This window comes from Lepidothrix coronata, unplaced genomic scaffold, assembly GCF_001604755.1.
Source record: "Lepidothrix coronata isolate B3197 unplaced genomic scaffold, Lepidothrix_coronata-1.0 Scaffold209, whole genome shotgun sequence".
NCBI classification, from domain to species: domain Eukaryota; kingdom Metazoa; phylum Chordata; class Aves; order Passeriformes; family Pipridae; genus Lepidothrix; species Lepidothrix coronata.
This window is the reverse complement of record NW_016690389.1, coordinates 497,813-518,825: the sequence shown is the minus strand read 5'-3', so window position 1 is coordinate 518,825 and position 21,013 is coordinate 497,813. Positions and strand designations below refer to the sequence as shown.

General features: G+C 36.4%; 1 protein-coding gene across 5 annotated transcripts in view; it reads right to left on the bottom strand.

The window, feature by feature from the left end:
- Positions 1 to 6,932: 6,932 nt before the first annotated feature.
- Positions 6,933 to 21,013, bottom strand: part of NEK7 (NIMA related kinase 7) — a 61,877-nt gene continuing 47,796 nt past the window's right edge. For 4 of the 5 annotated variants that reach the window (XM_017832929.1, XM_017832932.1, XM_017832931.1 and 1 more), the window contains 3 exons: positions 20,857 to 20,951; positions 16,315 to 16,428; positions 6,933 to 9,604 (listed from right to left, as the gene is read on the bottom strand). In XM_017832929.1, coding sequence (XP_017688418.1) covers positions 9,494 to 9,604; positions 16,315 to 16,428; positions 20,857 to 20,951 — 320 coding nt within the window. In that variant the 3' untranslated portion in view covers positions 6,933 to 9,493. Of the gene's footprint in view, positions 9,605 to 13,032; positions 13,239 to 16,314; positions 16,429 to 20,856; positions 20,952 to 21,013 lie in introns of all 5 variants that reach the window. The other variant, XR_001877709.1, reaches the window with a different exon arrangement.

Here is a 21,013-nt window from a genome sequence, read left to right as displayed (position 1 = left end):
GTTGGTTTACAAAAGCAATCAAAAAATAACAACAAATACACACCACAGGAAAACATGAAAACAAGACAAGGGAACTCTTGTCCTCTTTCTGTTATACAAGGATGGAGTTGTTGAAGTCATCTCTGTATCCATGCAAGCTCCGGAGTGGAACAACTAAATTATGGAAACAAGATGACTGTATATGGTTCTTCAAAATACTGATTTACTATTATTACTGGATATTCCATGCAAACTACCTACAAAAATCTCCCACTCAAGTCAAGACTGTTAAGCCAGGCTGTGTTTCAGCCCCAAACATGCAGTACAGGCCTCTCAGCTGAAGGAGAAAGGACAAGAAGCCTTTTCTTTGAATTCAGCCTAGTGCATTCTGCAGCTGGACACCCTCATATTTCCAAAGCCTACCTCAGAGGCCAAGACATTAAAAATACTCTCTACAATAACAACATTTTAGGATCCCTTTCTTCCCCCTACCAACTCATTAAATTTTTTTAAGTAGTCCTCAGAAAGTTGCTTTATGTTTGTCCAGCAGTGCTTCTGCCCTGGGAAGAATTCCCTTCCAGCTACAGGCCAAAGCATTTCAACAGCTCACACCAGACTCAAGCAAGACACGCTTCTTTGGGGGTTGAAAGCAGTGCAACTATCTTTGGCTCTTCCTAGACTCCTGAATTCCTCCTATACAGGGAGGAAAAGTATAGCAGGAAGAACTTTAGTCCTAACACATCACACTATGGACAAATCATGATCTAAAATAATTACTTGTTCTAGAATAAGGAACAAAAATTGCTATTTGCAAAAATGCACGTTGAATCCTGCAAAACGAAATTACCTTATAAAATACTCTCCCACAAGAGTAAAAGCTCTGAATCATTTGCTACTCCTTTTATTTTTTTCTAATGTTTGAATTTCAAACAAATAAAAATCAGAAAAAATTCTGCCATGGTGAACTCTATGCAAATCAGGAGACGTGTGTTTACACAGGACCTCTAACTGTCCTGTTCCCTGGTGTCAGAGCGTCTGACCTACACAGCTAGTGCTGGGAAGCAAGAGAAGGGAGCAGCACGTGCAGCTCCACCCCATGCCAATACCTGCTTGGAAGTAAATGTTACACAAGGCACACTCACCACCACCACCCTGCCAGACTGGTAACTGTTAAATGATATTTTATAAGATTGAGAAATTATTCTTGGTTTAGAGAAACTGTTTCCTAAGACACTTTCTGTCAAATTTGAAAATGAATCTACTTCTAATATTCCTTATTTGCTTCCAAGAAGTTTGTGGTCAGAAGTTTCAAATTTTGAGTTCTCATTTAATACATAGAGAAATTTACCAAAACCAACTACGACTCTGAAAACTTCCCCCACCCCAGTAATTTTTCTCCTTAAATTTCAGTTTTGATAAATCTCTCTCAGGACATGAGAGTTTAAAACTAGAGTTCCCATAACCACCAGTTAACTTCGATGCACATTAGCCTCCTTCCCTTCCCATCCCCAGTGGTAAGCCACCTTCCCCAAAGCAGGCTCCAGAAGACAGAAATGCAAAGTTATATTCAGGATCCCAACTTCCCTGCTTCATCAAGGTGGGCTGAACTGTGATCTGCCACAAAACATCTAGCAGATTTGAAAGGTAACAAGAAAAATGAGAATTTTGAGAAAATCCAGCCCATAAACATCAGGGAACTTTTATATCAAGTTTACTGCCAAGAATTTTATTTTACACTCAAGTTGCAAATGAATATACTGTACATGTCATACACAATGCACAAGTGCTACGTGAACATAAGTGTTAGTAACAACAGTTTCAGAAAATAAAACATCTTAAGTTCTCTGTTTCAGTACTTGACTTACCTTTTCTGCAATATAAAGAACATTTGAAGAGTGGCAGAAGAACAAAGAATGGCCATAATTTGTAACTGAGGAGTTTCTGACTGAATGTAAGGAAGACAAGGTTTCCAGTGAAGCCAGCTAAGTTTCAGAGCAGGCTGCCCAGGGAAGCTGCACAATCAACATCCCGGAGGCTTTCAAGATCCAACTTGCTGAAGCCTTAAGTCCAGGTCTGTATTCAGCACTGACTCTGCTCTCAGCAGGAGGCTGGACTAGAGACCTCTCTCAAGATCCTTTCCAATCTCAATAATTATATGATTTGATTCAAACACAATCAGGAGCCAAATTCAAACAAATAAATGAATGCCTCCCATTTTTCCCTCTCACAATAAAAAAAGCAATACTCATCTTTAATCATCATCTTTACAACAGTCCAGCATTAACTGAAATCAAAGAAACAAGCAGCAAATGAAGACTATAGAAGAGTACCAACACCACATTAAAAGGCAAACTAAGAGCCTAAAATTCTCTTTGTAACAGCAAACACACATTTTTTTTAATATCTTTACATATCTGGAATTATCAACTGCATAACAATACCAAAGATATTCCTAGTGATTTTTAACTGGGAGATTCCCTATCCACACTAGGTTTCTACTGGCTCTTGATACCATGGCAGTGCCAGGTCCCCTGCAAGTGCCCCAGGGAAGCCAGAGAATGAGGGGATGGGAGGTTGAGAGGAAGCAGGGACCCCCAAAACATCTCTACTCTGTCCTGGAGACCATTTCTGTTCCTATTTGAGAGCCCTTAAATGAAAAGCAAGTGGAACTATCAGGAAGGACTCAATGCACCAATAATTTCTTAATTTATTTTTAATTCCATATGATAGAAAACTGAAATGAGACAAAAGATGTAAGGCCTCCACTCATCACTAGGGCAGCTGCAGAAGAACAAATTAACTAATGGTATGATGTGATACAAACAGGTAACAAAAGTAAATATAAAACCTGAAAATTACTAGAAAAATTCTTGGTGCCAACAAGCAACTGACACTCTAAAAGAATTATTCTGGTGCAAATAAAAAGTCAATAAACGTGTATATACTCAGACACACCAAACTAAATCTGACATTCTGCTCTATGTACATCCCACAGTTCCAAAACACTGAACTTCTTAGTTTTACACAGAATTCTGTTTCTCAATCTCAACACATATATGAGGATAATTACGAGCAGTGAAAGGTCAGACAATTTGATCAACAGTGAATCTCTGAAAATATAAAATCCCCCAACTCTGAAAGCCTGCTAAAACTGTCAATTTAGATACTGCACCTCCGAAAACCATGCAGCCCCCACCATGCAGGTAGGTCTGATTTGTTTTTAAATTTGTTTTTAAATGGGTAGAGAACTTGTTCAGCACTGAGCTTCGTTCTAGACCTAGAAGAGGAATAAACATTTTGCCGCTGATAACAACTTGCACTATTGGTGCAAGAACACAAGTTACACCTTGTTTTCAGCTGCACCACCCTGCAGTGTAACAGTGTCCCTGCAGCCAGGCCAGACACAGGGGACAGCAAGGAAGAGAAGCCAGAATTAAGGTGGGACAGGAACAAAGACGAGCACTGTGCCTTAACGCTCTGGATCCAGCCAGTGACGCTCTTAAGCATATTCTTATTTCAAGCAATAGCTAAAAGCACTGAAACGAAGTTGCTATAATAAGAAAAAAACTGTTAGCTGGACATGCAGGAACAAGACAAGACAAAGTTACACACAGTAAATACAAAGCAATTAAGGGAAAAAGTTTTTCATCTGAAATGACAGAAAACTAAATTAAGGTCCAAATTCAAAGACTTCTGAAGTATTTGAAAAAACAGTGCCTACTCCAGTCTACAATTCAGAAATAAGACCAGATTTGTGGGATTCAGGTCTCTTTAAAACACAAAAATGTAGTAATTTGGTGGAGTTCCTTCTTCAGCACACAAAACAGTGAAAGCCCAATGACAGTTAAATCCTGTCACTTTTGATACTTTGAAGGGAGAAAAGAAGTCAAAATGACACAGAGGTTAAATCAGTGAAGATAAAAGATAAGAAAGAACATAGTGAAGAGGGCTGGAATCTGATACATCTAACTTTAAGACATTTGATACACAGGCATGGGAGAAATGTCAGAGATGGAAGGTTGTGGCCTTGGAAAATAGGCAAGTAAAATTGTCAAGGATGTTGGAAAATAGTCCAGAGGGAGTCAGAAATAAAAATTACATCTTTGAATCTGAACAGGTCTGAGGCTGGCTGGATCCTAAAGGAATCATCTGGAGATAGAACTACCGGAGAACCAGACTGGTGGGGAGGGGAGGGGGAAGCACTGGATTTCTGAGGCACTCAAATGAAAGTGTAATGTAATAAACAAACTAGTGAGAGGGTCTTCAGATACATGAAATTAGGAAATAAGAGGAAGAAAAAAGGACAAAGTATAAAAAACCTCAGGATGACGGGTGCTACCCCCTTAAAGACAGAGGAAAGAGAAACTCGGTTGCTAGTGAAGGAAAAAAGTCCTTCAATGAACAGAACGAGAGGCATAAAATATACAGAAATAAGAGGGGCAAATTTGTACAGTTAAGAGGCAGAGAAGTTCAGTTCAGAAACAGATCCTGAAAACGAAGAACAACTTTGAAAAGGATTTGTCACGCAAAAAATCAAGATTGAAGATTTCATTTCAAGAATGAATGGAGAACTAAAATGAACAGCAAATCTGCAAAGCAAGCTCAACAAGAAAAAAAGGGTGAGATAAGAGTGGTTAAAAAGTCCATTTGGGAAGAGAATTAAAGCAGGCAAGGCAAAGTAGAGTCCAAAGCTGTGTTACAATGACATACTCTTCAGAGATATTCAAAAAAGCTGGAATGGAAATTAAAAAATTACAAGAAAAAAAATGTCTGGACAGAGGAATGGAGACAAGGCAATGTGAGAAGCAACCAAAGATACCACATACAGAGAACCAGATAGAGATGAAAATAAAGACCAGTGAGTCAAAAGAAGCGAGACCAATGAAGGAAGGAGGCAGCTGAAAAGATAAAGGAGTCAAAAAGGTTAATAGACTGGAGATCCCAAAAGGAGTGAGTGACAGGGTAAAGGAGAGAGAAAGACAGATAAGCTGAAAGGGAGCAGGTAGTGATCAGAGAAAGGGAATTTAGAAATGAGAGATAATAAAGGGAACAGTATTTAGTAAAGACAAGGGAATGATTGAGGCAGTGAGAAAATCTGTCTGAAACTAGAAATCACAGGCATTGGGCTGGAAAAACAGGATGAAGAACAGCGGAGTAAAGTACTTACTGGGGGGGAAGGCTTGCTCATGGGGAGGGATAAATTTTGAGAAGACAGAAATGGGTTGAGTTTAGCAAAGTTACACAGAAAGAAGCAAACTAATGGCCACTAGGAAAACTAGACACAGAGGACTTCAAAATCATGAAGAGGGTAGAGCAGACAACAGGACCAATCAAGCAGAAGAAGCAGAAGACAGGAGTCGTAGAACTGTAGAAGTGAATATGAAAGGAAAACACTTTTTAAAAAGCATGAACTGCAGAAAAAGGGTTCAAGGAAGGGAGTCAAGTTTGAAAAACAAACTTAACCTGTACTTAAGTCACCTTCAGAAACATAAGTAGCACTCCACAGTCAGCACCTGTATTTCCCTCCTTGGGTAATCTTGCCAGAAAGGTTTAGTTACTCACCCAGACCAAGCCAGAGATCATAAATTCAGAAGACCGATACTGCCACTGTCTAGATGATGTGGGGATATGGCTGGCTTGGAAAAATTTTGACTGTTAAAGAAGTACCAAAAAGTATCGAAAACATCATTTGGCATCTGCTATCCAGCACCTTTACTTCCAGATTAAACTAACTCTTCACAAAGCAGACCTGAAGGCCTTTGTTGATTCTCCCTCACATCAACCTCCTGTTCCTAGAAACTCAAATACCCAACGCAGCATTCACCACCAGCATTCAAATTTAGCCATTAAGATTCTCATCTCGCTGTATAACAGCAAAGATAAGAGATTAAGTAGACAGATTGTTGAAAACAAACATCACTGTGATTTTGGGTCCCATTCAGAGGTATCTGAGAACCACTGGCATAAGAAGTCCTTCTCCATTTTCCAGGCCTCTGTCAAGAATTTCAGTCTGTGGCTTTCTTAATCATGAGCATGAATAAAACACCAGCCTTCTCAGACACTTCTAATACTGCATTTCATCTTCTGGTATACTGGCATGTTTTTAAAGTTTCTGCTCATTACAAAAAGACGACACTCTTCTACCGCCTGCTCGTACAACTGGTAGCTGGATCATTAGAGTGCAACAGAAGAGGGGAAAAAAACCCCACATTATTCTCTGCTACCAAACCAGTGACATACAGAGAGTATAAAAAGTGAGCTGAGCATATCATTTCTATATACACTACTGATTGCTATTTATTCATGTGTGTAGATGAGGTTCACTCAAAACTACTGAAACTACATAGAAACCAGTCAACCTATATATTTTCACATGGTATGAAAATAATTTTAAATTTATTTTTAAATTTTAGATAAAAACACTCCTTTGGATTAATTGTCAATATACTGGATTTAGTATTGTTAGATAAACTTTTGACAAATAATACAAACAAGATTTTTTTTTTATTGTACTATCTTTTGTTACAATCAAGAAATCTCACCTAGAATCAACTACTGGAAGCAGTTAAGTTGTCCACAAGACAAGGTAGCATCTACTGTAACATATATTTTATATACATCTCTCTAACAAAGAAAAGTCTGAAAAAATATCATAGAAATACTATAATTTTTATATTGTATTTAATATCTGTGTGTTTTATTTCTATTAGACTACTGCACAGAAGGGGAGTTTCCAAGACAAAAGAGATTTTATGCAATGTCATTCAAAGCACAAAGTTCACTTCTGAAGCAAGAAGAATACCAGAGCATTACTGAAATAAAAGGAGGAGCTAGTCAGATATTTTGGGTAGAAATGCAATATGTTTTCTTTAAAGAAAATAAACACATAATAACATAGCTTAAAATAAATAGTGCCATATGTCATCACCAACATATGAAAAAGAGAATGGTCGTTTATAAAAGAAAATATTTTATTAGTATGTAGGACACATGGGAGTGCTATAACAGACTTATCACTTTCATATGTTACCAGGTGCTTTACTTTAGGGATAGATTCTACAGTCCCAATTATGTAAGCAGTTCTATTAACCCACATGGGGTTTTTTAATTATAAAGTTTGGTACCAGAGTCATCTGTACCATTTGTTTTACAGATTTTAAATCATGAACAACTATTTTTTTTCCTCAACACAAGATTTCATCATAAATACTAACCCCCCCCCCAAACCTAAAAAAATTTAAATGCTTAAGCATGCACATTTGCTAACTCTTAACTCATCATTTTTTTACTCTACATATCCTCCAGAGGGAGAGAGATCTATTATCGGTTTCTTTCAGGAAAAGTTCAATACTCTATGCATAAGATTAGATACAAATAGCCTGACTGCACTGAGGGGCTTTTTCAGTGATTTTTAAATGTTCTAGCCCATTTCAGAAAAAAAAAAAAAAAAGATTGTGTGAGTACTTGTGCATATTAAGAGTTAATCCTGGCAGTCAAGCAAATATTGTGCTGCCTTTTTCAATATAAAGCATTTAATTCTATGACATATGAAATATAGTTACAGAATATAACCATCATTTTAAAAATTATACAATCAGATAACAAAAACAAATCTAGAGGTTTTAAGATATAAACCAAGGTTTCTCAAATACCTCTTCTCCACTCAAGTCCTACAAGATTAAGTACACACAAGTGAGAAGGAAAACTATGGTTTCATAGAATTCATCCTATAAAATCTGGAAACAAAGATTTAAAAAATATGTATCAAGATAAGCTCATGATCTGGTACATACTATTTAAAAACTCCTGTTTTTTGCCAAATACAATTTCCATACTATTTGCAGTTTTAAAAAATACAAAACTGGAAACAATCCTGACCTAGGCTGAACATTTCATCCACAAACTCCACAGACAGATTTTTATTCTTTGAGCATTATATCAAATCAAAAAATTAAAGCTACACAGAGAAACAAACAAGCAAAAAAAAAAAAAAAATCTGAGCATGCAGGGAAGTGACTGCATCTAGAACCTATACATGTATGTACATCCTGCTGCTTTTATTTGAACTAACTTTTTACCCACGTTAAGGAAAAAGATTTAACTGACTGTAACAGCTTCTTAGCTGTTATCACTGAAAAGAATTATGCTTAGACAGTTCTGTATAAAAAGTTCAGTCATGAAACTCTAGAAATTTCATTCCACTCTCCATTTCTGCCACATTTAGAAACAAGGCACATTCCTTCCTTAACAATAAAAATATTATTTAAACACACTCAAAAAGGCACTAAGGTCTAACAAAAATATTCAGCATTTCCTTTTTAACTAATAAAGTATTTGTAAGACAGTTTGCATATATATTTATTTCCCAAATGAAGGACTGGCAACTTTCTCTTAAACATAAAAGCTAAAATTCAATTTTGCTAAATATAAAACTAATTCCAGGATACAGTATACAAAAATTATATATTTATGTAGAATACATTTTGTGTTATACTACAGTATTATATCTTTCCCAAAAGATTTCTGTACTTAAAAAAACCCAAACACTTTAAAATTTAAATACATTGTAAGGTCATTCAAATTATTTTAAACACAAAAATCTACAAACAGTGACATATACACAAACAGTTGGGAAGTTGTAACCTAAATATCACATCTTTTAATCAGACCTGCACAAATGACAGCCTCAGAAGAACCCCTCTTTGCTACTAGAAGCATCTGCATGGTTTTAAGACTTAACTATGCAGACTCCTATTGCCCCAGGGCAGTGCTGCACAAATCTATTCAAAGCCACCAGATTCGTGAATCAACACCTTAAATTTTCCCAGAAAACCTCCAACAAGTGTTTTATGTGTATTATGACAGAATAACAAAACAAAAAGGGCTGTTACAAAAATTTCAGCATGACAAATTTTCCTGAAACTATTTTTCCATCGCACTTAGCAAGCGGAGAACTAATCCTATCACCTGTCTACTCTTACAGCAAGAACTGCAAACTACAATTCAATATAAAACACAATAACCTTCTATAAAAATTACGTTCCTCTCAGAACAAAGATTAAAATAAAGTTAACTGTGCTGATTCATACTTTCCATAAATTACTATAAAGGTGAGAGAGATTCAGACATTTTGCTTCTGGATAATAAGCCTAATATCTGTATCATGTGCAAAAGTGCAACTGTGTTTTAGAACTGAGGCCCAACTGAATACAATTTTGTTATTACAGAAAATATACTTGAACCCACATATCATGGAAAACAGTGGTTCTTGGTATCTTGAAATTACGCCTTACACATTTAAACCTGTTGTACAGCTGCAAGTTAGTAAAAAATACAAATGAAACCCCCAGAAACAAACAGAAAACAACAAAGCTTGTGTATGTAAATTGGTTTACGATTCAAAGCACAACGGTAAGCTTCAAATAATTACATTTGTGTAACACACAGAGGGGTGGGATGAGTTATTTAAAATACTTGGTTATCTCTGCTCTCTTCCTCCTGGTCTGGCGTCAGTTCAGCTGCTGGCGGTGTGCGCGTGCATACGTTTCGCTACATCGTACACGTAGGTGATGTCTGGTCGCTTCTCCGGGTCGGGGTTGATGCACATATTAACTAATTGCCGCAGCTAGGGAGGGGAAACAACAGGACAGGATCGTTGGCCTCCTTACAAGCAGTATTTGTGCTTTATCTAATCCAAATTAATAAAACCAGCAAAAATTAGCCAAGCAGCAGTTCTGCATAAGCCCACACTCGACCCTCCCTCTCTCGACACACAGTTTTATGCAAGAATGTATGCAAGGTGCTCCCAGGATTTTTACATTTTGCACTGCTGTGCACTAAAATTGATGAGCAAATTTAAGTTCTAATCCTTCTAAATGTACAACTTCAGGTGTGCATTTAGTCCAATCACACATAACCTACAGAAAATTCCCATGTTTTTGGAGGGGTGTGCCTGCAAGCCTCAGAAGGCTGAGGCGAGGTAAATGAGGACTGCTTGTTCATTCACTCAGACAAGAGTTTGCCAGCAATAAATGGCATTTCTGTGTGACAGGTTCCAAGGAACAAAAGGCAGCGGTTCTCCTTCTAACACACAGTTAACCCGCAGAACCTCCTGCTGCCAGGAGCTACCAAGGCACACACATTCAGAAAGCAACTGAGCAAATTAAACCCACTGTGGGCTATTTGTTATAAAGACTTCACCCCTGAGGAAATTTCTGAACTTAAAACTGGAAGCTGGGGAACAGCACACATTATATTGGCCCTGTTACTTCACTTGTCCACGGCTGAAGATACTATATTGGAATAAACAACCTTTGCTCTATATCCCAGTATTTATTCCTTCAGGCTAGATCATTTATTGTGTTCCTTATGGAAAGGACATAATTAACAAATATGTTCACAAAAGCCTGGAAATAAACAAACCACTACTATAGAAAACTCTATGTTTCCACAAACATCATAACTTAATGGGCCTTTTTAATGCACATACTCAGCAGAAGCAACCCCAAAGAGCTTTCCCACCACCTGGATACCTTTCATTGCCTGCACAAACTGGCAGGACAGTTGCAGGCTTTTCTTCCTCCATTTATACGCCCAAGAACTTATGTCATTAAAACTTAATATATTGTCTGGATGACCTTCTGATAGGGCATCTATTTTAAATTGTATGCAAGTCCTAAGTGTTTTTCGACATGGAAAATACCTCTTTCATGATGACTTACTAAAATGTTTACAATCTTTCGCGAAAACAACCAACTCTGAAGCTCTTCTGTGCTTTTTAGTTTTGTCAAATCCTCCTGGATCTCCTTATAGCATTAGGGACAGGTGGGGAAGGACACTCCAAACAACACATTGTGACCCACCCTTCTATGCCAATATGTCAAATTTGGTTTGGTCTCCCATGCAGTACTGTTAGGTACCATTATTGAAAAAAATCTGTAATTATTGCAACTAACACAGAGCAACCTCATCACTCTGAGTATTCAAAAGTAACACAGGCTGCCTCTTTAAACCTGCCATCAGAGAGCTTCCTTCCTACCTTTTAAAAAAAGACCAAGAAGGATTTTAAATTATAATTTTACTTCTTTCACTTTTCAAAAGATTAATTTAAATGCATGGAAACAGTAATTCCTGAAGTTAAGGAAGAAGCACTGCACAGCACTATATAAAGCTTTGCCCATTAGCCCTTGCAGATAAACTGCACACAACGTACAGGGATTTTGTATTTAACAACACAAAAACTACGTCACTAGACATCCCTATTCCCTGGCAAAAACAGCTTAATATTTAAAAATGAGACCATTAATTCTGAAGGTAGTGGTCAGTTTGTTGAATTGAAAAGAAACATATTAAATCAAAATAATCTGTAACAGACTTGCTATTTGAATCTTAAATAACATTTGACTAATGTAGTTATAAAAGCCATCATATTGCTTCTGGCAGTCAATAAATAAAATACAATGCCAGTGAAAAGAAAAAGTATTAGCCTGTAATAACTCACAAACATTTGAAGAATAGAATGATGAAAATCATTAGCTACTGTAAGAAATAATAATTGCCAGCATGTAATACAAACATGCAAAGCACAACAGTCTCCTGCAGAAGAAGCAGGTGGGACACAGTGTAAGCTAGAGGCACAGTACAGTGTATTAGCAGGGATGAGCAGCTTGCTACTTAACACCTCAGACAGCCTGCATGGAAAACAGGAAAGACTGAGGAACATCCAAAATCACCAAGCCTGAAATTAGCGTCAAATAAGCAAACATTTTGTGGGGAGAACACAGGTGTAATTTATCTGCAATATACAACATCTAATCTTGAACTTATACATTTCTCTTTCTCTGTGAAGACTTCCATCTGTTCAACAGAACTGCATACAGTAAATAGTCTTTTTAAGCATCCTTGAGGGACTGAAATCTATAAAGCTTGCAGAGGGAAATCAGAGCATTCTTTCTCCTGTTTTTCCCAGTTGTTTTTCAATAACTTTACTGCAGGTAGAACAGCAGAAATAGATCTTCAAGAAACTTAACCTGTGAAGCACATGAGAAGCTTTGTTTACCTCCAACAGACTACTTCATGTCTTTTTAATTCTTCTCTCAGATTTCTAAACTGAACGTTACAATCTAAAACCCCATTTCAGACTCAAACTGCTTGTTAAGTCACTAAACAGTAAGCCTTCCTTCAGAGTTACTTTTGCACTTGCTACAGAAGATTATAATTCCAAGCTTCAATAAAGTGGTCAAGAAGATTCATTGCTCAGAAAGACAGTGTAGCAAAATGGCATCATTACTCAAAAGTACATGTAAGACTTTAGGTCCTATTAATCCCTGTAGACACACTTGGAAAAAAAAAAAAATCATTCACCCACATGGTGTATTGACTGGTGGCTTTTTACAGCTTCTTATTTTTTACTCTCCGTAAAATGCATACATAGCTACCATTATTAGAATGCAAGAAAAAACATACAAGAATCAGTTTACTCAGAAATTCTCTTCCCAATATAAGTGGTGAGCTCCATTAGTGACAAACCTTCACTATTACTGTAATAAAATAAACCACAGGGTCACAGACCTCTTAAAATGGTAGTCACTGCAATTACCGCAAAATCTCTGTCCCCCTCTTCCCCTGGGGAGTCCAGAATCTCACTCAGTAAGGTCAGAATGCTGAGCTGACTATGCTTGGGACAGTGCACAACAATAATGCATATTCCTGAGTAATTTCAAAATCCTTGAGCTCTTTTGAGCCTTGTAATTGAACAGCAAACCCTTGGAAGAAGGTGAATAAATTTTGCTGTACACGATGAAAACAGTTACATGGAAAGACAGTCTTTTGGGACTGAAACCGGGACCACGCTGGATACTAATACTTGGATATTAGCACTATTCCTTTACTCCTACAGGAATATCCATTTCAATAAACCTAAAATCCATTTGTCAGTCCCTCTGGTATTAATAAAATTTTCAATGTATCAGAAAAGCTCACCAGTATCATGGGAAGAGGCACTGGGATTCTAAAGTCAGACTATCATTAGAGATGGGAGAAATTTTTTATTACCTGGCACAGACTGTCCAACAGGCAGAGCAGACTTATGACTGAACTAGAGGGACGTCCTGTTGCATCCCCAAGCTGCAAACTTCTTTGGCTGCTTATTGTTCTTAACCTCCTCTGCACACTTAGCACAGTGACTGTCTTTAGCCTGGAGCTTAGCCTGACATTGGAGCAGCGGGACACACTTCCTTTAACTTTAGCAGGTTTTTCAGCTATGAAATAAATAATTATCACACAAGTCAGGAGGAGAGGGAAAGACAGAAATATGACAGGCAAGTACTCTGCATTGCTAGCTAGCTGAAAATTTTCATATAGGGAATTTTGGATGAAAAACCCCACAAGATTATTCTTGGTCTGAATATGAGACCTTCTTGAAGCCTTTTCTGAGTGCTTTTCTCAAGACCTTCTGCTGGCAACTAACACCATCATCACGAACCTGCTGGCTCATTCAGCTGTCACATCTGGGTAGGAGGTCTGCCAATGGACTCTAGAAGAAATGCACCTCAATCAAAGTGAAGATTTTAAAACTTAATCATGAAAGCAATGTTATATTAATATTGGCTGAGAAGATTTTAAGAGTATTGATTGGGGGTGGCAAGGGAGCCCCAGCTTTGAATTCTCTAAAGCAGAACAGCTTTCAGTAAGTGCTGAATACTCACTCTGAATACCAGATGTTTTTAACATATATTAAAAAACTGAGATATTCAAAGTTATTAAGCATCTGAAAATCTTGGCTTGTGTCTCTACCACTGAAGCAATAGTTTGTGAAAACGCATCTTAGACTATTAGAATTTCTAATCAAAGGTTTTCTAAAAAAATTACCCATCTGTCCATCTAAAGGTCCATCTTTCTGTCACACTATTCTCTAATTACACAGATGTGATACATTACTAATAGGTTGCTCATAAAGAGGATTCAAAATTTAGAAAAAATGTCACATCTTAAAATTCACTAAAATTTACTTACAAAAAGTTTCTCAAAAAGCGCCTGTCTTGTATTTTGTAATAAAAGTATTTACACTCCTATATTACAGGATGCAGAGATCAACACTGAGTGAAATTTTTCTTTGTCATAAAAAAAATGAAGTGGGCTTTACTGATCAGTGAACCCTGATCTTTACTGATCACTGAGTGTGCTTCTGACCTGGTTAAAGGTTTGACATTTATATTTCCAGTACAGGTGAAACATTTAGGAGAGTATCCTAATATGACAGATACCACTTGTTTCTCTTCTTCAGAGTTCTTGCCAGCAGTGTATTTTTTTCACACAAGTAAAAAAGGGTCTATTTTGGTGCAATAGCTAATAAATGTGTGTGTTTTCCACGTACCTTAGTGAAGGCACAAGTCTTCATATCATAACATAATGTTCCCATTACAGTTTCCATAGCTGATGACTTCTTTTAAGTAACTATTTTCTTACTTATCTTGATACCTATAATAGCTCTGATTCTCTCATTATCTTTTAAAGTAACTTATATGTATTTTGCAAATAACTGGTTTATCCACCGTGCACAAGTACGACTGCTTTGAAATAAACAGAACGTAACATGTTGTGCTTTGCATCTGTTTGCAACACGAGAAACTGTACAGATGTAAGGAAAGGGTGGAATCTTTCCCCATCCAAACTTTAAGACCTTCTATCTGGGCCAGGCTTTGATATCTGCCCCTTGGCTGGGAATCCACATCTCCAACTTCACACTTAGCTGCAGCGAAGTAGCCCTGCAGGCAGGCCAACTTCAACGAACCACTAGTGGTATCATCATTAAAATCCTGCTGAAGGTCACCATGGAAACCGCCTGCTGAGGCTTCGCTGCTGCACTCGGCATCTCCTAATCAGCTACCATGTGAAATGCAAATTCAGACAGTCTGAAAATTAGTCAAGAAGAATAGAGGATGAGGATGCAGATATGTGAAATATTCATGCGCTTCATGGAAAAAGGAAGACAGCATGAATGACACAACAAAGAACGGCCCCTGACATTCTTGCTATCATTTTGCATTATTGTTCACACCCTACTGTATTTCTAGGCCTCCAGTTCTGAAGTTGGTTATATGAACTGCCATATTTATAGTCTACAATAAATAATAATTAAAAACGGCCAAGGTAAAATAACTAATTGGAAAACCCACAAAGAGGTATAGTGTATAAATTACACAATAGATTGTTATTTCATCCTTTGTAACATCACCCAATTATCTTTTTAAGTCCAGTTTGTTTCATAAAAGGGGAAAAATTGTCACTATAAATACAAAACAAAACACTGAGCAGTAATCTTTTATTAATAGTCCAATCACTGTCTTTGAATGCAAGAAAATTTAAGGTTCAGAATTAGAAATTCCTACTCTATAAATGAAATTGTATAATGCTTTATGTTTATTTGCTTTTTCAAAGTAATCTTTAATTCATGTAGGCTCAATTCAATTAGAATTGGTTACTAATACCTGTTCTTTGGTTTACAGCTTCTATCAGTTTGCCCTGTTCTTTTCAAAGTGGGAAAGTGCTTCAAAACTGGCATCTCAGAACATTAACAAGCAAGCATTTATATTTTTCCATTCTGTTACACTAAGAAAGATATTTATTTTGTTTAGTTTCTTTTCATTTTACAGCTAAAAAAAAATATTCCCCCTTAAAAGCACTAATGACAGTAAGAACTGTTACCTATCAACTTAAAACAAACACTGTTGCGATATGCATGAGTATATTGTCCAAAATCAATTATATTATGTCTGCCTATACTTCTCTGAAATCTACTATTAGTGTTGTCAAGAACCACTCTTTCTTGCAAAAGAACTGCCATTCAACTGTATTGAACAGCACACTGTAGTTTTATAATGCAGGCAAATGGGAACTAAACAATTCATTTTTACTAGTGAGTTACATTATATCTATTTTAATGCAGGCCCCTAGAGAACCAAGGCCAGTGCACTAATTTACTATGCAACATAAACTTGTTGTGCTTTTAGAAAAGCATACTATAGATGTAAGACTCCCATTTTGGCATGTGGAACATACATCATTGTGCATTCTGGGAAAGTGTTTTGTCATACTTGCAAGGAAGCCCAATGAAATTAAGAATCTAACAGCGTGACGTTTCCATCATTAAGACTCTCAAATATAAATCATATAAGAGACTTGTTTTGACAGGAACATTTGAGTGAGTTCAACAAGCAAACACTTATGGGCATAATCTGCAAATAACATAAAATCACACAAGTTCATTTATTTCCCTGGAAGCGTGCCAGCTTACATAAACTGAGGATCCAGCCCATGAAAAGGAAAATTACTTACTTCCTCTGAATAGTGATCTGAAGGGAGAGGTGGGTAGTCACACTGTTCTATCTTCTTGCACAGAGAGTACAAGTTCATTTTATCACCATAAAAGGGACTCTGCAGCGCAGCCATCTGTTTAAAGAAAATGCACAGTTTTCTTTTGTGTTTTTAAGTAAACCTATTTTGTCATAAAATCTGTAATACTAACAAATCAAGTGATTCTTAATGACTTTGAATTTCCTGCTTAGATAATGTGTTGCAGAGCTAAAAACAGAAGTTCCAAAACTATTACTGTAACCAGTGTGTGTACTCGTTCTGTGTCATATAATCACAGCTGTCACAGTCCTTGCACTGCAATATTTGAATTACACACCATTAGGGTTTTATTAATAGAGTATGAAGAAAAACCCAGTAGTGCTGTGAGTGTAGAGGGTCCTTGCACCACAAGGGAGACCAAAAAAACCCGAAAACATACTTTTCCTTTGAAAACATTTTTGAAGAAAACATGACTTATGTGAAAACGTTATCTGACCCAAAGCAATGCAGCATGTAGAAAATGCTGGGTAACAGCAGTAGGAGATTTTGTAACCTTCCACAGCCATGACACTAGACTACCATACAGATGGGTTTTTTTTAAAACAAGAAAACACTATCATCTATACTTTCAAAAAAAAAAAAAAACCAAAAAAAACCCCAGACCCAAAAACTTCATAGTTAAGGATGTTATTCAAAAAGATAATTAAAAAAAAACCCCAAACTTCATCAGAAGTCCCAAACTGGCACCTATGGCTATAATTTACAATTAAAATACAAAAATGAGAAAGTCTGTTGCAGAGCATTTATATAAATGACAGCTTAAAACCAGCATTATTAAACCTACCCTTTATTTCCAGACAATGTTGCAACTTGACACTTAAGGTGGAAACAAATGCTATGGTTAGCTGCATTAGAAATGTAAAAATTCATTTAAAATCTCTCCTTTCCGTTCAAAACCTTCGAAATCTTTTAACTGCAGCAGCCTGAATGCTGCTCTGAGTGCAGAGCTGCCCCAAAGCCAGTCACCCTTTTCTACATGTGCTAATAAGTTTGATTTTGGAAGGACAATGTGTACATTCCCCAGACAGGCAGAGTGTGTGTGAAACACGCTAGTCCATGCTGTGCTACTCAGTGAGCTTCAGCAGGGACAGGACAAGCTGAAAATGGCTCTCATCTGTCTTGTGGTCTTCCAGATAGCAGTTTAACTCTTTCGTGTCTAAGCACCAATATCACTGAGGGAAATGTATGAAGAAAATTACCAAAATTCTCTTACATTTACTTTGTATCTGATTAAAATGCTCTCATATAGTTCAGTACTTTTTCATATTACCTTCAAGTAAGAATAAAAAAATTGTAAAGCTCCCAAGACAAATATCATGCTACAGTTCCATCCTAAACTCCTCCCAAAAATACTGTAACTGTATTACCAAAATAACATTAATTTTTGGATTTACATGACATTGTCTCTTACCTTAAAAAGAATGTTAAAAATGCAAGCTAAAGACCAAAAAAGAAAAGAAGGGAGGAAAAAAAAGAAAAATCAACTGCAGGGTCTGTACACATGCAGAAATTCTAAATAAATGCACAGATACTCATTTTCATACTCTAGGTGTTCATTAAAAAGTACTTTTGTTTGAATGCTGCCGAGTGTTAAAAAAAATTTCTGAATGTCCCCTAAGGAGTTAAAACAGGAATACTATATTTTCATGCATCTCCTGCTTTGACAGATGAAAAATGTCAACTGTCCTGTTTTTATTTTCAAGCTTTTGCACTATTCATCTGGTTCATTAGTGCATCTCGCTGCTGCCCCTGACAGCTGCTCGCCCTCTCCTCCCAGCAGTTGAATTTTTCAGGCTAATTTGATCCTCCACACTGAGACGATCACTAGAATGATTGACTTGCTCCCTGACCTCCAGGGTCTGACTTTCCTGATTAGTATTCTGGGGGTGTCTGAGGGACGAAAGCCCACTGTCTGTCTTCAGGGCTGGTGGCAGCTCGCTCTCTCTTTTTTTTTTTCCCTTTCTTTTTTTTTTTTTTTTTTGAACTGTAAGCCACCAACCTACAACCCTGTAAGGATGCAATTGCTACGCTGAACAATAAAAGGAAATGTGTAAGACCTACTTTTCCATGTAAAGGTCCGTGTAGCAAAAGCACAGCATCTTGATTTTAATTAGTAAAGTCTACTTTGTTGCATATCAATTAAAACTCCAGAGGTAGTGTTTTTGAGGCTTCAGAAATACCTGGGGCTCTAAAAAATTCAGACTAGAAAACACACTTAAAAATCTTACTGGCCACACAGCATGGAATAAAACATTGTAATATGCGTTAGAAATAATAATTTTTAAAAACAACACACATTATAATAAGTTAGTCTAAAATTAAAACATAACCGAAGAGAGTTTAGCAGCAATTAAGCATTTCTTGAGATGTGATCAATCTGCCACAGCTTTTCTCCTATTAATCTGGAGACAATCCAGAGTACATATGAGCACATATCACCATCAAATCAACATAATAAAACATGCTCAAACACAGGCAATGGACATATCACAAAAAGACACCAAGCACAAAACTGCAGATAAAAAGAATACGATGCATTAGTCCACACAAGTCTTGGAAGAACCTCAAGTAACCACTTTCAAATAATTTAAAGAAAATAATAATACTGAGAAAGATGCTGAGCATGTATTTTGAGTTTGCTATAACTAAAATTTCAAAATTACACCTCAATGCTCTATGAAAAGCTCCACAACAACATATGAAAACCCATCACAAACATCTGTTATGCTGAAGAATTAACTAAATGGGATAAATGCACCTCTAAAAAAAAATTAAAAGCTATAATTGAAGACACTGCCATATACCGTAGCTATATATCAACAATAAGGATCCTAATAATTATTTTATATTTACAATAAGGAAAACAAACACCATCATACCAACTTAAATACCATCCCAGTAAAACTTCTAAACTAAATCAAAGGAGAATCGTATTTCAAGATGCTGGTTAATCAACGGAATTAAGATATTTAGCTATTCTGAAATTATTTACCAGATCAAAGAAAAATGTAATATTCACATAGATGTTTAATACACTGTACCAGCATGAAGGCAGGAAGCTTAAAAAAAAAAAAACTTCAGAAAAGTGCTACTGATTTCTGTCCAGCAATTTAATTTCATTTAACATAAAAGAAAAATTAACCTTAAACCATGTTTTTTTACATAATGATTACTTATTCAAAGGTTTTATTTGTTTGCTTCCAGATTTAAAAACTACTAAGGAAAACCAATGAGTGGCAAAGAAGTAGTAATACTGAAAAATGCTCATCTACCTTTGTGTTACCTTTGGGCTTGTGCAAGTGTGCATAGCACTGAAACCAATGGCAGCTGCCATGGTCAGCACTGAAGAATTCCAATACAGGATAAAGTTTTAGTTCAGAATTTAATGCTATCAGCTACAAGACATCATTCCTATGAATCATCCCCAAGGTTTAGAAGCAACAGCTATACATAGATCTGCAAACTGCAGAATTACAATAGAGCTATTTGCTCTTAATATTCAAAGCAGCATGTCAGTGGTAGAAAGTAAATGAATATTACTGGAGACAATTCACTAGTAGTAATTCAATTTTAATAGGCTGACAGTGTCTTCTACAAAATCCTAAAACAAACAGGAGGTGCTGATACTGTTGAGTATGTGTTAAATGAGTTCTGCCAACTCACTGAAGCAGGTGGTTTTTAGGTAAACAAAAAGTATATGACTTGAGTTTATGAGTTTTTACCTGGAAGATGACTAGGAAGACTTCACTGCCATTGAAACAAATTTTTTTCCAGCATCCTTCAACACAAGTGTTCACTCTTTGGATCAAGAAATGATATGCAAAGATCTTCGAAGACATAATTGCCTTGGAAGCCTAACTGTTTTTAACACCTTCATCTGCCTTAATTTCAATTTGCCCTGTATCTTTGTTTTCTCAGAATATAATATTATTTAAAATTATGTGTCACCTACCAATCCTAAATGTAGAAATACAGAAATAAAACACTAATTGCAGTTTAACCAATTGTACAAAAACAGAAAAGTTACATATGTCTGTGCAGCAGAATTCATTATCTTGAGAGATAACCCAAGCTAGGAGTAATAACTGAACATTTTCTATTGTTTTACTTAGGTTTTAAATATTTATAAAAATAAGAATATTTATAAAAATAAGCAATTTGTATAAAAGTAACTTACTGCAAAGAATCTATCATGAAAACACGTAGAACAATTTTATATGTGCTTGCTATTATTCACTTATTAATCCTTCATTTATATTCATTTATTAATCCTTCAGTTAAGCCCAATCTTCACCAAATTGCTGCAAGATCTTGGTAGCAAGCCAAGCAAAAGGCAAGTCTCAAGTAACATGTAACTTTTACACATGTAAAAGTATTCCATACACTGAAATTATGTAAGGGGAGTGGGGGGGGAAGGGGGAAGTACAAGAGTGTTATTAAGTTCACTGTATATATCAATATTACCTCATACAGCAGACAGCCTAGGGACCAGATGTCAGATTTGAAGTTGTAACCATTTTCATGTATCCTCTCTGGAGACATATAATAAGGTGTACCAACTGCAATAAACACAGAAGTATTTTTGAATGAAAATTTCTGTTGTTGCACATTAGTAAAATTA